This window comes from Trichechus manatus, unplaced genomic scaffold, assembly GCF_000243295.1.
Source record: "Trichechus manatus latirostris isolate Lorelei unplaced genomic scaffold, TriManLat1.0 scaffold00073, whole genome shotgun sequence".
NCBI classification, from domain to species: domain Eukaryota; kingdom Metazoa; phylum Chordata; class Mammalia; order Sirenia; family Trichechidae; genus Trichechus; species Trichechus manatus.
This window is the reverse complement of record NW_004444009.1, coordinates 5,527,841-5,543,883: the sequence shown is the minus strand read 5'-3', so window position 1 is coordinate 5,543,883 and position 16,043 is coordinate 5,527,841. Positions and strand designations below refer to the sequence as shown.

Here is a 16,043-nt window from a genome sequence, read left to right as displayed (position 1 = left end):
TAAACTTGGTATCTCAAATACCTAGTCCTTCAGGGAAACCACTTTTAAGTTTCTAGTTGGAATCGACTCGACAGCAACTAACAATAACAGGATGTCCTTCCAGGCATGTTATATAAGCATGCGTGCCCTTGTAAGTATGTATTATTTAGTTGTCTTTTTAATCTAATGATAGATCTTGAAGATTATTTCTTATGAACACTTTATGTACATTTACCTCATTCTTTTCAAGAGCTTTATCAATTATTATGAAAATACTGTTATTTAAATGAATTTTAAGATTATTTCCAATTTTGATATTAAAAAATACTGGAAGAAATACTCTGCGTATGTTGAGGATTGTGTGTGTGTATATGCATATATGTATACATATACAAGTGTGAGTATATCTGTGGGGTACTTTAGTGGTAGAAATACTGGATCAAAGAGTTTATGTATTTTTTTAATATTGATAGATACTGCCCTCCAAAGAGGATATCCAGTTGAGATTTCCACAAAGAGTGTATGAGAATGCCTCTTTCCTAACATTTTGCAAATACTGTTTATTTTTATTTATCGATAGGTAGAAAATAAAATCCTGCTTTAGTTTTCATTAATTTTTGAGTGATGTTGGGTATGTTTTATTCAGTGGACAGCCTTTTTATGTCCTTCGACTGTTTTCTACTGGATTTTTAAAAAATTAATTCTTATGATCTTTTTATATACTAGCTCAATTAATACTTTGTCAAGCATGTTGCAACTATTGTTGCTACTATTTATGGGAATTGTTTCTTCAAAATTTCTATCTTTTTTAGTATAATATTTTTTTTTTCTTTTATATCCTTGATCCATCTGGATTTTATTGTAGTATAAGAGGGAAGGTAGAAATTGAGCTTCTATTTTATTTTTTTTGAGATGCTTAGATTACTGCTCTGACATTATTATTATTATTATTATTTGGTTTTGATGAAGAGAAGTTTATTTCCTCATATTCAAAGTAGGCTAAAAGTCCAAATTCAGGGCATCAGCTCCAGGGGAAGGCTTTCTCTCTCTGGGCCTTCTTATCAGTGCTCCCCCAGACTAGGAGCTTCTTGGCACAGGGACCTCGGTCCAAAGGACACGCTCTGCTCCCGGCACTGCTTTCTTGATGGTATGAGGCCTCCCTGCTCTGACATTATTAATTGTATAATCCCACTTTCCCACTGAAGTAGTAATTTTATGATGAAATATGATAAAGTATAAAAAGTATTTCCATATGTATGTGCATCTATTTTCTCTTGCATTGATTAGTGTGTTTGTTTTAATTCTTGTGTATGTTGATTTAATCATTATAATGTGGTAATGTGCTTTACTGTCTCTGGTAGTACAAGTCCCTTTAGTATCCTGCTTTTCAGAATTCTCTTAGCTATTCTCACATATTTATTGTTTCATATGAAATTTAGAATATTTTGTCTGTTTCTTTTTATTTTCTATATTTTAGTTGGGTTTGCATTAAATATATAAATTAGGCAACATATTTCTAATAAATTTTCCTAATAATAAGTTATATCTTTTCATAAGTTGTACAGCCTTCATTAAAAAACAGACATAATGAAATATTAGACATGTCACATTAAAATCAAGAACAAAGCACTGTTTAATATTTAACTGGAGGGTTTAGCAGATGTAACCAAATAGGAGAAAGAAATAAAGATACTAATTTTGTTTTGGAAACAAAATTAAAATTAATTATAGATTATATGATTGCCTAGACAGAAGAGCAATTGAAACCATTAGACCGATAAAAGAATTTAATTAGATGACCGGTTAAAGAGTAAATCTTTTTGAGTACTCAGGACATTGAATTGGAACTCCAGAAGGTCATGCTTTAGTAAAGAGCTAAATTAGCCATAGAGTAAAGACAACTGCAGAATTTCCCCAGCAAAGCCTAAAACCTTGAAAGAACTAAGCTGTCCCCAAGTTATTTAACTGCCTATCAGAAGGAAGTTGAACATACTCTAAAGGAAGAAAACAATACAGACTTTTTTAAAGAAGCAGGAAAAATGTAAACCATATTCAGGAGAAAAATCTGACAATAGAAATAGACACAGAAGTAACAGATGATGGAAATAGCAATAAAGGATTTTTAAAATAGCTATTGTAAATTTGCTCAAGGATTTAAAGCAAAATGTAACATAACAAGGAGGGAAATTATTAAAAGAACCAAATGGAACTTCTAGAGCTGAAAAGTATAATATATGAAATAAAAAATTCACCTGAGAATCTTAAGCTTAAATAGCAAATTTGACACTGCATCAGAAAAGATCAGTGAGCTTGAAGACATAGCAGTAGATACCAGTCAAACTGAAGTACAGAATGAAAAAATTAAAAGCTGGGTAAGGGAAAGAGCAGAGCCAGTGACCTGTGGGACAATATCAGATGGTTTAAAATACATGTAATGGAATTGGGGGTGGTGCATGTTCTTATTTATCATGACAGCAGGGAAGTTTTCTGTGAAGTTCACCACTGTATCTCCCAGTGCGCAGTGTCTAACATATGTTGTTGTTAGCTGTGTAGAGTCAGCCTCTAACTCATGGTGTCCCCACGCACAATGGAATGAAATGCTGCCCAGCTGGTGCCATTCCCTGATCAGTTTTGTATCAGATCATTGCAATCCATAGGGTTTTCATTGACTGACTTTCAGAAGTAGATTGCCAGGCCTTTCTTCCTAGTCTGTCTTAGTCTAGAAGCTCTGCTGAAACCTGTTCAGCATCATAGCAACACACAAGCCTCCCGTGACAGGTAGTGGTGGCTGCACATGAGGTACATTAGCTGGAATCGAATCTGGGGCTTCTGCATGGAAGATGAGAATCCTTTCACTAAACCACTAATGCCTCATCTAACATATACCAGTCAGTTGCCGTCAAGTCATTTGCAACTCATGACAACCCCGTGTATGTCAGAGTAGGGCTATTCTTCATAGCATTTTCAGTGGCTGATTCTTCAGAAGTAGATCGCCAGGCCTTTCTTCTGAGGTGTCTCTAGGTGGACTCAAACCTCCAATCTTTTGGTTAGCAGTCGAGAGCTTAACTGTTAGTGTCATCCAAGAATTCTGTCTAACGTATACCCACTGCTGTCGAGTCGATTCTGACTTATAGCGACCCCATAGGGTTTCTGAGGTTATAAATCTCTGTAGAAGAAGGCTGCCACATCTTTCTCCCGTGGAGCCACTGGTGGTTTCGAACTACCGACCTCTTGGTTAGCAGTCAGTTGCTTTAACCACTGAGCCAACATATAGTAAGCACTTAATATTTGTTAAATTAATGACTGTCTTTCTCCATAATTATTATATCTATATTTCTTCCTTGATTGTCGCAGCTATCAAAATCTGTTAATAGTATTTGCCTACCGTATTTTTGAGTACAATGTAAAAATAACACTGAACAATGAAGGAACGGTTGTAAGGTAGTGATGTGTCCTGATACCCATTTTAGTGTTTTCTCACCACAGCTAAGTAAAGTATAGCATATTGAATTGGCAGTATAAAAGTGGATATAAAATGAGAAAAGACTTATATTTTCACTTCTTCCTTAGAGTTAGAATAAACACTAGAGAATGGTTTAGAGTTTTAGTAGGAATAACAACCCATGGACGTTACTGTTTGAATAAGTAATCTAGATTTCCAGTTCCAACCAATCATTAAAACTAGACAAAAATACATAAAACCAAGTGATTTGAAGGCATTGGAAACAATTAACACAGGCAGGACTCGAAGGGTTATGATCCTAAGAGAAGGGCAGCTCCGTAAGAATTTTGGCTTTTTCCTGGAGGGCATGCTCCAAGTCATGGTGCAGGGCAATGGAGGCCAAGCCTAAACTGGTCTCAGAAGACAGTGATCAGAGCTTGGCGCTGCCAAAATGACTGAGACGTGAGGGACAAAGTCTCAGAAAGGAGAAAATAGCAGAGGACGAGCCCCAAAATCTTTGTACAACTTCCCTTCAACTCATTGGCTGATTCCTTAACTGAACGGGCAGAGGGCAAGACTCAAACCCAGCAGAAACAGTAGCTGGAGGCTAACGGGCTAAGGAGAGATTTTAGCAGCCACGTGGTACGGAAACAGTTGTTAAATAAGTTTAAGGCTGCCTTACAGGTAAAACCCCAGACTTTCAGTTGAGATCTCAGAGGGCCATTCTCTGGGAGTAAGGGTAAAACTGAAATAGGTCATTGTCAAGAAAGCCTAAAACCAGTGTAACCTGCCTGTACTCTCCCTGTTTCCAGAAGTAACCTAATATTCTTAGAAGAAAACATCTAAAGCTTCAAGTTTTCATTTATATAGTTTGGCTTCCAATAAAAAATTACAAGGCATGCTAACATAAAAGCAAACAACAACAGCAAAAATCAAACAGGAATGTGTCCTAGATATGTATCTACACAAATCGGAGATGTGCAAAAAATTCTTAACTGCAAAAGTTTTCGTATTAGCAAAATATTGGAAATATCTCAAGGACTTACCAATAGAGGATTGATTGTCTCTATTCATGTAATGGGCTCAAGCATGACAACAATTGCGAGGATGGTACAGGACTGGGCAGCGTTTCATTCTGTAGTACATAGGGTCCCTATGAGTTGGAACCGACTTGATGGCGGCTACCAACAACAACAACATTCATGTAATGTGGTGGTTTTCACACAGGCACTATTGGCATTTGGGGCTGACCAGTTATTTATTATATGGTACTGTTCTGACCATTACGTTACGTTTTATGTCTTTGGCCCCAGCCTAATAACTGCAAGTTATACCTCCAAGGTTTGAGATAACCCAAAATGCTCCCATACATTTTCATATACCTCTTTGATGGGGCATTCCAGTTGGGAATCATTGATACTGTGGAATATTGTGCAGCTGTTAAAAAAAAAAATGAGAAAGCTATTTATAAACTGATAGGAAGATACCTGAGGTCATTTGATGTATTTAAGAGTAAAATGCAAGATACAGAGCTATGTTTTGTGTGAGAAAGGAGGAGAGTAAAAGTACATATTTGGATTGTTTACATATGTATAAAAATTATGTATTATTACATAAGAAACTAATGAAAGTCATTATCTGTGGGGCCTGGTCAGGTGAAGGGAGATGAAATCGGAGTGCAAAAAATACTTATACAGTATACCTTTTTATATTGTTTTGATTTTTTTAAATTTTATTGTTGAAAATATACATAGCAAAACATAAACCAATTCATCGTTTTCTACATATACTGTTTAGTGACACTGATTACATTCTTTGAGTTGTGAAACCTTTGTCACCCTCCTTTTCTGAATTATTCCTCCTGCATTAACATAAATTCACTGCCCCCTAAGGTTCCTACCTAATCTTCCAGGTTGCTGTTGTCAGTATGATCCCATATAGATAGTTTTTAGAAGAGCACAGTGCTCAAGGCAGACCTTTTTTTTTACTAGTTAAACTAAACTATTGTTTGATTTTAGGGAGACTTCAGGGGATATTTTTGGTTTAAGGTTTAAAGATTACCTCTGGACAATAGTTTCAGGGATTCATCCAACCTTCATGGCTCCAGGATGTCTGGAGTCCATGAGAATTTCAATTCTGTTTTGCATTTTCCCCCTTTTTGATCAGCATTCTGCTATAGAATCTTTGATGAAAATGTTCAGTAATGGTAGCCAGGCACCATCCAATTCTTCTGGTCTCATGGCAAAGGAGGCAGTTGTTCACGGGGCAATTAAGCCACACATTCCATATCCTCCTTCTATTCCTGACTGTTTTTCCTCTGTTGCTCCAGGTGAATAGAGACCAATTGTGCCTCGGATGGCCACTTGCTAGCTTTTGTAAGACCCCAGGCACTATGCATCAAACTAGGAGGTAGAATAGAAGCACTGAACATGTTATTAGGCCAATTAACTGGTATGGCCCATGAAACCATGACCCTCAAGCCAAGAAACCACATCCCATGAGGTTTTTGGTTGTACATAAGCAATCTCAGTGACTACTTTTTTTTTTTTGAAACATGTATATAAAAATTTAAAAAATAAAATAGAATTTAAGAAATAAGTAAACTATTTGTTAGATATGGTAATTTCTAGGAATGAAATTCTATGTATTGATTTAAAAAAAATATTTTGTTCTTTTTCAAATCCTGTCTCTTTTTTTTTTTTTTTGTTTTACCCTTTTATTCAGTGGAGTAGGGCGAAACTGGGGCTGGGCATCTGCGGGCAGCAGCATTCTGGCTGAATTTGGTACCCTACATATGGAGTTTGTCCACCTCAGCTACTTGACAGGGGACCCAGTTTACTTCAAAAAGGTTAGTTTTCTTGTCTTCTTTTCTTTGTTTGCTATTAAACAGTCCATTAAGATTTACCCAAATCTTAATTTCTAAGCATGAACTAACATGTGTACCTTAGAAATTGTGTACCTTTTTGGAAATAATGTTTATCAGAACTCTGACTTTTTTTTTTAATCCAAAGAGATGTCCTTTCTGTTTAGAACATATTTAAAATATTTACTGTTATTTGAGAAGTTTAAACCACTATTATGTTTTTTAAAAAATTCCATTGTCATGTCCATAAGCATTGCACTGAAGTTCCTTGCCAGCATGGTAAGACAAGAAAAAAAAGAAAATGAACAAAAGGTTTAAGAATTGGAAAGGAAGCTAGAATACAATAAATATTCACCAATTTTATGATTACCTGAAATAAATCTATATTTAAATTACTAGAAATAATAAGTTTAATATGGTTTTTGAATAAAAGGTCAATATAAATGTAAAAAATCAATAGCATTTTTCTATACCAGATACAAAAGGCAAAAAAGTATAATTTTTTAAAAAGATACCTTATACAGTAGTAACAAATGTTTATGGTTCCTAGAAATAAATCTAACAAAAGATGAACCAAAGTAAAAACTTTACTAAAGAGAGTCAAATAAATAGAGAGATGTATCATGTTCATGTATAGATAGACAATATAAAAATCTCAGTCATCCCCAAATTGGTCTGTAGGATTGTTTCAGTGCCAATTAAATCCTCAGTGGCTTTTTATAAAATGGAACTTTACAAGACACTTCTAGAATTTATATAGATAAGAAACACTGAAGACATTCCTAAAGAAAACAGGATGGGTGGATTTGTGCTACTCAGTTATCAACACTGACAGTGGGGTATTGGTACATAGAAACAAATAGACTGATGAGCAGAATAGATAGCCCATAAACAGACTCATATGTATGTGGAAACTTTTAATGTCAACGATAGCATTGTAGATTACCACATAACTCCAGGAGGATTAAAGGCTTAAATGTAAAAGGCAAAACTTTGACATTTTTAGAAAGAAAAAAAAAAAAGTAAAACATCTGTGCCCTTGGAGTACAGAAAGGTTTTCAAAACAGGAAATGAAAAATACTATCTGGTAAAGTTAGAAATACACAGAATGTTATAACCCAACAATTCCACTCTTTTGGTACGTGCATTTATATCATATACATAGAAACATTTGTTGGCATTAGCAGTTTATATAATAAAATACAATAGAGCAGTGAAAATAAATTAATTGTGATTATATTAATCAATTAAAAGAGTATCACATCATTTTTATAAAGCATAAAACAAACAAAACCAAACAACATATTATTTAGGGATTCAAAGGGCTGTTAACAAAGTCAAGATAGTGACAACATAAAATTCAAGACATTACATCTAGGACAAAGGCAGTGATATGTGTTTGTAGTATTGTATTTCTTAAATTGAGATGTGAGTAGAATGTATATATATTCCTTTTTGTGTGTGACATTTTATTAAAAACAGAAAACAAGATGGGGCCAACATGGCGCTATAGACAGGAGCACCATTCCGTCCATCTACAGCAAAAACCCGAAAAACTAAGTAAAACACATACAGATGTCAATCCTGGAATCCTAAGTGTCAAATGAAGGGATAAAGAACTTGATAAACCACCAATGGAATAAAAAACTGACGGAGAATAGAGAATGAGGAGACCTGTGGAGGGGGTGTCCCCTACTAGCTAACACAGCACGGATTCACCATCTTGGAACTCAGCCATCAACAATGGCAGACAGTACGGGAAGGTAACTTCGTGGAGCTTCCAACAGGGGACTGAGCACCAGCTCCACACATCACATCCTCTCCCATCCCTCCTGCCTATCTGCACTGTGTGCTGAGCCCTGTCCCCTGAGCAGCACTGGCATGGACCACTGGACCCAACCCTGCACTGACCCCTGGCCCTGCCCTGTCAGCCCCAGTACGTGCCACAAAGGACCCATCCCTGCCCCTCCCCGGACCTATCCTGCTGCACCATAGCTGAGCAACTGGCCTTGCCCACCTGGACAAGGTTGTGAGAAGTATCATGCCCACAAATGAGTAAGCAACAAAGCACAGCTAGCCCGCCTGCCCAGACATAACCAAATAAAACAAAAAAAGCTGGATGAAACAAATCTACAATCAATAAACAAGGAAAGTAATTCCTGAATGTCCCAGAGACAGCAGACAATATCAAAACATATTTAAAAAAAAAAGGAGGGCAGGAAGACTCCAGAAAGCAACCAAAATAAAACACCAGATGACCTTTAGGTAGAAGAAAAGGCACTGGAACTACCTAATAGGGAATTCAAAACTCCAATATTCAGGGCTCTCCAAGAGATGAAGGAGAACACAGACAAAAATAAGGAAAAGATAGACAACATCATGGAAAATACAGACAAAATCAGGGAAAACACAAAGCCAGGAAAATAATACAGGAACAAAATGTCAAAGTAAACAAACAACCAGAACTCCTACAAAAACAGCAATTAGAAATCCAAAAGATAAACAACAAAATTTCCGAAATGGACAGCACAGTAGAAGGTTTTAGGAGCAAATTTGAAACAATGGAAGACAGGATCAGTGAAATTGAAGACAAATGCTTGGATACCTCCTTGAGGAGAAATCAGGGAAAAGAATGAAGAAAAATGAAGTAAACCTGAGAACAATGTGGGATACATACAATCAAAAGCAAAAATTTGCATGTGATTAGAGTTCCTGAATGGGGAGAAGATGGAAAACACAGATGATCATTGAAGATTTGCTGACAGAAGAACTTCCCTAATATCATGAAAGATGAAAAGCTGACCATCCAAGAAGTACAGTCAACTCCATATAGGATAGACCCCAAAAGAAAATCACCAAGACATATCATAATCACACTCACTAAAATCAAAGACAGAGAGAATCCTGAGAGCAGCTTGAGAAAAACAAAAAGTCACATACAGAGGGGATACAATAAGACTAAGCTCTCATTACTCAGAAGAAACCATGCAGGCAAGAAGGCAATGGGATGGCATATATAAAATCTTGAAAGAAAAAAATTGCCAAGCAAGAATAATATCTCCTGCAAAACTCTTGCTCAAATATGATGACAAAATTAGGACATTTCCAGATAAACAAATTAAGGGAATATGTAAAAAGCAAACTAAACTTACAAGAAATATTAAAGGGAGCCCTTTGGTTAGAGAACCAACTACATCAGACAACGACCTAAATCTAGTACACAGGACAGCATCAGCCAGAGACCAACCCTAGGTAATGAACTCTCAAGAATAAAACAAAACTAAAAGATTTACAACAGGAAACCAGAGAGGTCAGCCTGAAAATGACAACAACGTCAGAACAATGAAAGAGGGAATAAACAGTGTAGGTATACGACTTTCAAATGGAGAGGAAGTCAAGGCGATATCAAGTAATAAAAGACTGGTTTAAACTTACAAAGATAGGAGTAAATTTCAAGGTAACCACAAAGAAAGTTAACAAACCGACTCATCAAAACGAAGAAGGAAAACATAATTTCTCAGTAAACACAAAATCTACAAAAACAAAAGAAATGAAAAAAATCTACAAACAAAAGGCATTCAGCACAGGAGAGTAGGAGGAACAAAGAAAATGTCAGCATCACAAAAAAAAGCACTACAAAATGATAGCAATAAAATCACCCTATCAGTAATCACACAACATAAATGGCTTAAATGTACCCATAAAGAGACAGAGTTACAGAACGGATAAAAAAAAGGACCCATCAATATGCTATCTACAAGAGACACACCTTAGAAACAAAGATATAAATATATTAAAAATCAAAGGGTGGAAAAAAATATATCAAGCAAACAGCAACCAAAAATGAGCAGGAGTGGTAATACTACTTTCAAATAAAATAGACTTTCAAACAAAATGCACCATAAAAGACAAGGAGGGTCATTATATAATGATTAAAGGGACAATCCACTGTAAGAACATAACCATAATAAATATCTATGCACCAGAATACATAAAACAAAACTCTTAACAGCACTGAAAAGAGAAATTGGCAGTTTCACAAAAACAGTAGGAGACTTCAACGCGCTACTCTCAGTAAAGGACAGAACATCTAGAAAGAAACTCAGCAAAGATACAGACGATCTAAAAACTACAGTCACCCAACTTCACCTCATAGACATATATAGAACATTCCACCCAACAGCAGCAAAGTACACACTGTGTTCCAACGCACATTGAATGTTCTCCAAAATGGACCACATCTTAGGCCACAAAGCAACGCTCAACAAAATCCAAAACATTGAGATAGTACAACGCATCTTCTTTGATCACAACACCATAAAAGTAGAAATTAATAACAGGAAGAGCAAGGAATAAAATCAAATACATGGAAAAAGAATAATATCTTGCTTAAAAGCCTCAAGGTAATAGAAGAAATCAAAGATGGTATCAGAAAATTCCTAGAATCAAATGAAAATGGAAACACATCATACCAAAACCTTTGGGACACAGTGAAGGCAGCGCTCAGAGGTCAATTTATAGCAATAGATGCACACATCAAAAAAGAAGAAAGAGACAAAATCAAAACATTAGCTATACAACTCGAACAAACAGGAGAACAGCAAAGCCCACAGCCATGAGAAAAAAGGAAATAATAAAGATCAGAGCAGAAATAAATGAAATAGAGAATAGAAAAACAATAGAAAGAGTCAACAAATCCAAAAATTGGTTCTTTGAAAGAATTAACAAAATTGGCAAACCACTGGCCACACTGACGAAAGAAAAACAGGAGAGGATGCAAATAACCTAAATAAGAAATGAAATGGGGGACATTACAACAGACCCAACTGAAATAAAAAGGATTATAACAGAGTATTATGAAAAACTATACTCCAACAAATTTGAAAACTTAGAGGAAATGAAAAAATTTCTACAAACACGCTACCTACCCAAACTAACACAAAATAACCCTGCTGTACACTGGGTTCAGGATGGCTTCAGGGACTACTGAGTCCCCTGGGCCAGAAGTAGGACCCATCACGTGCCCTCAGCCATTCTCCTGCCCTTGGAGAGGGAACAAATTAACAAACGGGAAAAAAATAATCTGCTGGCTCCCCTAAGCCAGGAACTCTGGGTGGGAACAGCTCCTTTGCCTAGGCACAGGCATAAGGGATCCACAGACTTTGAGTGCCTTTCCCCCTGCAGAGACTTGTGTGGGCCCATTTAAACAGCGTAGGCCCTCATTACCACAGTACAACAGGGTATATACATGAAGGTTAACTTCAACTGTGAAGTGACAGGTTCTTGACATTTGACACTGCTTGCCCATTAAGCAGGGTCTTCACCTACCCACATCAGGGGCTTAGGGACTGGTGGCTCCACCCACGCCACCTAACCACCTGCGACAGGGGCCCAAGAATAAGAGGTGCCTCCCAGTCCTTACAGCCAACAGCATTGGGTGCTCACAGTGTGGCTACAAAACCCACCCACCTGTGCACTCTAGGAAACAGGGACATGCTTTCCTCCTGGACACTTGGAGGTGGCCATCAGCCCCCTGCCTTGCTCAGAATGTGTCCCCCTGCTGCAGCTGGATGCCTTTGCCTACACCAATCACCCATTCCTGTCTAGGACTGTAGGTGAGAGCCTGCACCACACACTTGGTGGGCGACTACCTGGAAAACTGAGCTGAACCCATACAGGAGGAGTGGGTGGACTTGTGGGCTCACATACTTAGTGGCAGGTCTGCCCACCTGGTGGCAGGATGTTGGAGTTTCAGGGGCACTGGTGACCAAACTAGCTCACACGAGCAGCCTATTTGGGCATATCAAAACAAAACAAAATAAGAAGCTAGGACACAGTAAGCAAACATAAAATAAGTAAATATAACTTATTGATGGCTCAGAGACAACAGTCAATATCAAATTACATAAAGAGGCAGACCATGATGGCTTCAGCAATGTCTGAAAATAAAGAATCTAGAAATTTTCCAGGGGAAGAAAATTTCTTGGAATTAGCAGAGGCAGAATACAAAAGATTAATATACAGAACTCTTCAAGACATCAAGAAGGAAATTAGGCAAAACACAGAACAGGCAATAGAGGAACTTAAAAAGATTAGAGAAGAGCGTAATGACAAATTTGACAGGCTGCAAGAATCCATAGAGAGACAGCAATCAGAAATCCAGAAGATTAACAATAAAATTCTAGAATTAGACAACTCAGTAGAAAGCCATAGGAGCAGAATTGAGGCAATGGAAGTCAGAATTAGTGAGACTGAAGATAAAGCACTTGACACCAGCTTATTTGAGGAAAAATCAGATAAAAGGATTTAAAAAAATGAAGAAACCCTAAGAATTATGCGGGACTCTATCAAGAGGAATAACCTACGAGCGATTGGAGTACCAGAACGGGGGGGATAACAGAAAATACAGAGAGAACTGTTGAAGATTTGTTGGTGGAAAACTTCCCTGATATTGTGAAAAATGAGAAGATATCTATCCAAGATGCTCATTGAACCCCACGTAAGGTAGATGCCACAAGAAAGTCGCCAAGATGTATTATAATCAAATGTGCCAAAACCAAAGATAAAAAGAGAATTTGAAGAGCAGCTAGGGATAAATGAAAGGTCATCTACAAAGGAGAGTCAATAAGACTAAGCTCAGACTACTTAGCAGAAACCATGAAGGCAAGAACGCAATGGGATGACATATATAAAGCCTTGAAGGAAAGAAATTGCCAGCCAAGAATTATATATCCAGCAAAACTGTCTCTCAGATACGGCGAAATTAGGGCATTTCCAGATAAACAGAAGTTTAGGGACTTTGCAAAAACCAGACCAGAATTTCAAGAAATACTGAAGGGAATCCTCCAGTTAGAAAGTCAATAACATCAGATAACAACCCAAGACTAGAACATGGTACAGAGCAACCAGATATCAACCCAGAGAGGAAAGTCACAAAAAAAAAAAAAATCAAAGCTGAAACACTGAAAATATAGCAACAGAGATGTCAGTACGTAAAGGATGACAACATTAAAACAAAATAGAGGGACTAAAACTGTAGACGTAGATATTTCATATGAAGAGGAAGTCAGGGTGATATAAAAGACTGGTATAAACTTAGAAAAATGGGGTTAATATTAAGGTAACCACAAAAGAAACTAACAATCCTACACATCAAAACAAAAAACAAGAAAAATATAAAGACTCAGAAAATACAAAATCAACAACAATGAAAAGAAAATAAAGAAAAATTGACTCAGCACAGAAAATTAAGTGAAACAAACTGTGAACAACACACAAAAAAAGACATCAAAATGACAGCACTGAACTCATACCTATCAATAATTATGTTGAATGTAACGGGACTAAATGGACCAATAAAGAGAGAGTGGCAGAATGGATTAAAAAAAACATGATCCATCTATACGCTGCCTATAAGAGACACACCTTAGGCTTAAAGACACAAACAAACTAAAACTCAAAGGATGGAAAAAAAATATATCAAGCAAACAACACTCAAAAAAGAACACAAGTGGCAATATTAATTTCTGACAAAATAGACTTTAAAGTAAAATTCACCACAAAGAATAACGAAGGGCACTATATAGTGATTAAAGGGTCAATACTCCAGGAGGACATAACTGTAATAAATATTTCCGCACCCAACGACAGGGCTCCAAAATACATAAAACAGACTTTAACAGCATTGAAAAGAGAGATAGACAGCTCCACAGTAATAGTAGGAGACTTCAACACACCACTTTTGGTGAAGGTGAGAACATCCAGAAAGAAGCTCAACAAAGACACGGAATATCTAAATGCTACAATGAGCCAACTCGATCTCATAGACATATACCAAACACTCCACCCAACAGCAGCCAAGTATATTTTCTTTTCCAATGCACATGGAATATTCTCCAGAATAAACCATATATTAGGCCATAAAGCAAGCCTTAACAAAATTCAGTGTATCGAAATATTACAAAGCATCTTTTCAGGCCATGAAAGTAGAAATCAGTAACAGAAAAAACAACGAAAAAAAATCAAACACATGGAAACTGAACAACACCTTGCTCAAAAACTGCTGGGTTATAGAAGAAATTAAGGATGGAATAAAGAAATTCATAGAATCAACGAGAACGAAAACACATCCTACCAGAACCTTTGGGACACAGCAAAAGCAGTGCTCAGAGGTCAGTTTATAGCAATAAATGCACACATCCAAAAAGAAGAAAGGGTCAAAATCAAAACATTAACCCTACAACTTGAACAAGTAGAAAGAGAGCAGCAAAAGAAGCCCTCAGGCACCAGAAGAAAGGAAATGATAAGAATTAGAGCAGAATTAAATGAAATAGAGAATAGAAAAACAGTTGAAAGAGTTAACAAGACTTAAAGCTGGTTCTTTGAAAAGATCAACAAAATTGATAAACCATTGGCCAAACTGACAAAGAAAAACAGGGGAGGAAGCAGATAACCCATATAAGAAATGAGACGGGTGGTATCACAACAGACCCAACTAAAATTAAAAGAATCATAATTGAATACTATGAAAAACTGTACTGTAACAAATTTGAAAACATGGAGAAAGTGGACAAATTTCTAGAAGCTCACTACCTACCTAAACTAATACAGAGGTAGAACAACTAAAGAAACTCATAACAAAAGAAGAGATTGAAAAGGTTATTTAAAAACTCTGGGAAAAAAAAAAAAAAGTCCTGGCCTGGACACCTTCACTGGAGAAATCTACCGAACTTTCAGAGAAGAGTTAACACCACTACTACTAAAGGTATTTCAGAGCATACAAAAGGATGGGATACTCCCAAACTCATTCTGTGAAGCCAGCGTAACCCTGATACCAAAACCAGGTAAAGACACCACAAAAAAAGAAAATTACAGGCCAATATCCCTCATGAATATTGATGGAGAAGTCCTCAACAGAATTCTAGCCAATAGAATTCAGCAACATATCAAAAAAATAATTCACCATGATCAAGTGGGATTTATACCAGGTATGCAGAGATTTTTCAACATTAGGAAAACAATCAGTGTAATCCATAACATTAATAAAACTAAAGACAAGAACCACATGATGTTATCAATCGTTGCACCTATTCATGATAAAAACTCTCAGCAAAATAGGAGTATAAGGGAAATTCCTCAACATAATTAAGGGCATTTATACAAAGCTAACAGCCAACATCATCCTAAATGAAGAGAGTTTGAAAGCATTCCTCTTGAGAACGGGAACCAGACAAGGATGCGCTTTATCACCCCTCTTATTCAACATTGTGCTGGAGGTCCTAGCCAGAGCAGTTAGGCTAGAATAAGAAATAAAGGGTATCCAGATTGGTAGGGAAGAATTCAAAGTACCTCTGTTTGCAGATGATATGATCTTATACATAGAAAACCCCAAAGAATGCACAAGAAAACTACTGGAACCAATAGAAGATTTCAGCAAAGTTTCAGGATACAACATAAACATACAAAAATCAGTTGGATTCCTTTACACCAACAAAGAGAACCTTGAAGAGGAAATCACCAAATCAATATGATTGACAATAGCCCCCAAGAAGATAAAATATTTAGGAATAAATCCAATTATAGACATAAAAGACTTATACAAGGAAAATTAAAAGACACTACTGTAAGAAGCTAAAAGAGACCTGCGTAAGTGGAAAAACATGTCTTGCGCGTGGATAGGAAGACTCAACATTGTCAAAATGTCAATTCTACCCAAAGTGATCTACAGGTACAGTGCGATCCTGATCCAAATTTCAATGG

General features: G+C 36.6%; 1 protein-coding gene across 1 annotated transcript in view; it reads left to right on the top strand.

Moving 5' to 3' along the window:
- MAN1A2 (mannosidase alpha class 1A member 2) overlaps positions 1-16,043 on the top strand; it is a 288,295-nt gene that overhangs the window by 175,793 nt on the left and 96,459 nt on the right. Inside the window, exon 7 of the mRNA XM_004380347.2 lies at positions 6,146-6,269. Coding sequence (XP_004380404.1) covers positions 6,146-6,269 — 124 coding nt within the window. The remainder of the gene's footprint in view (positions 1-6,145; positions 6,270-16,043) is intronic.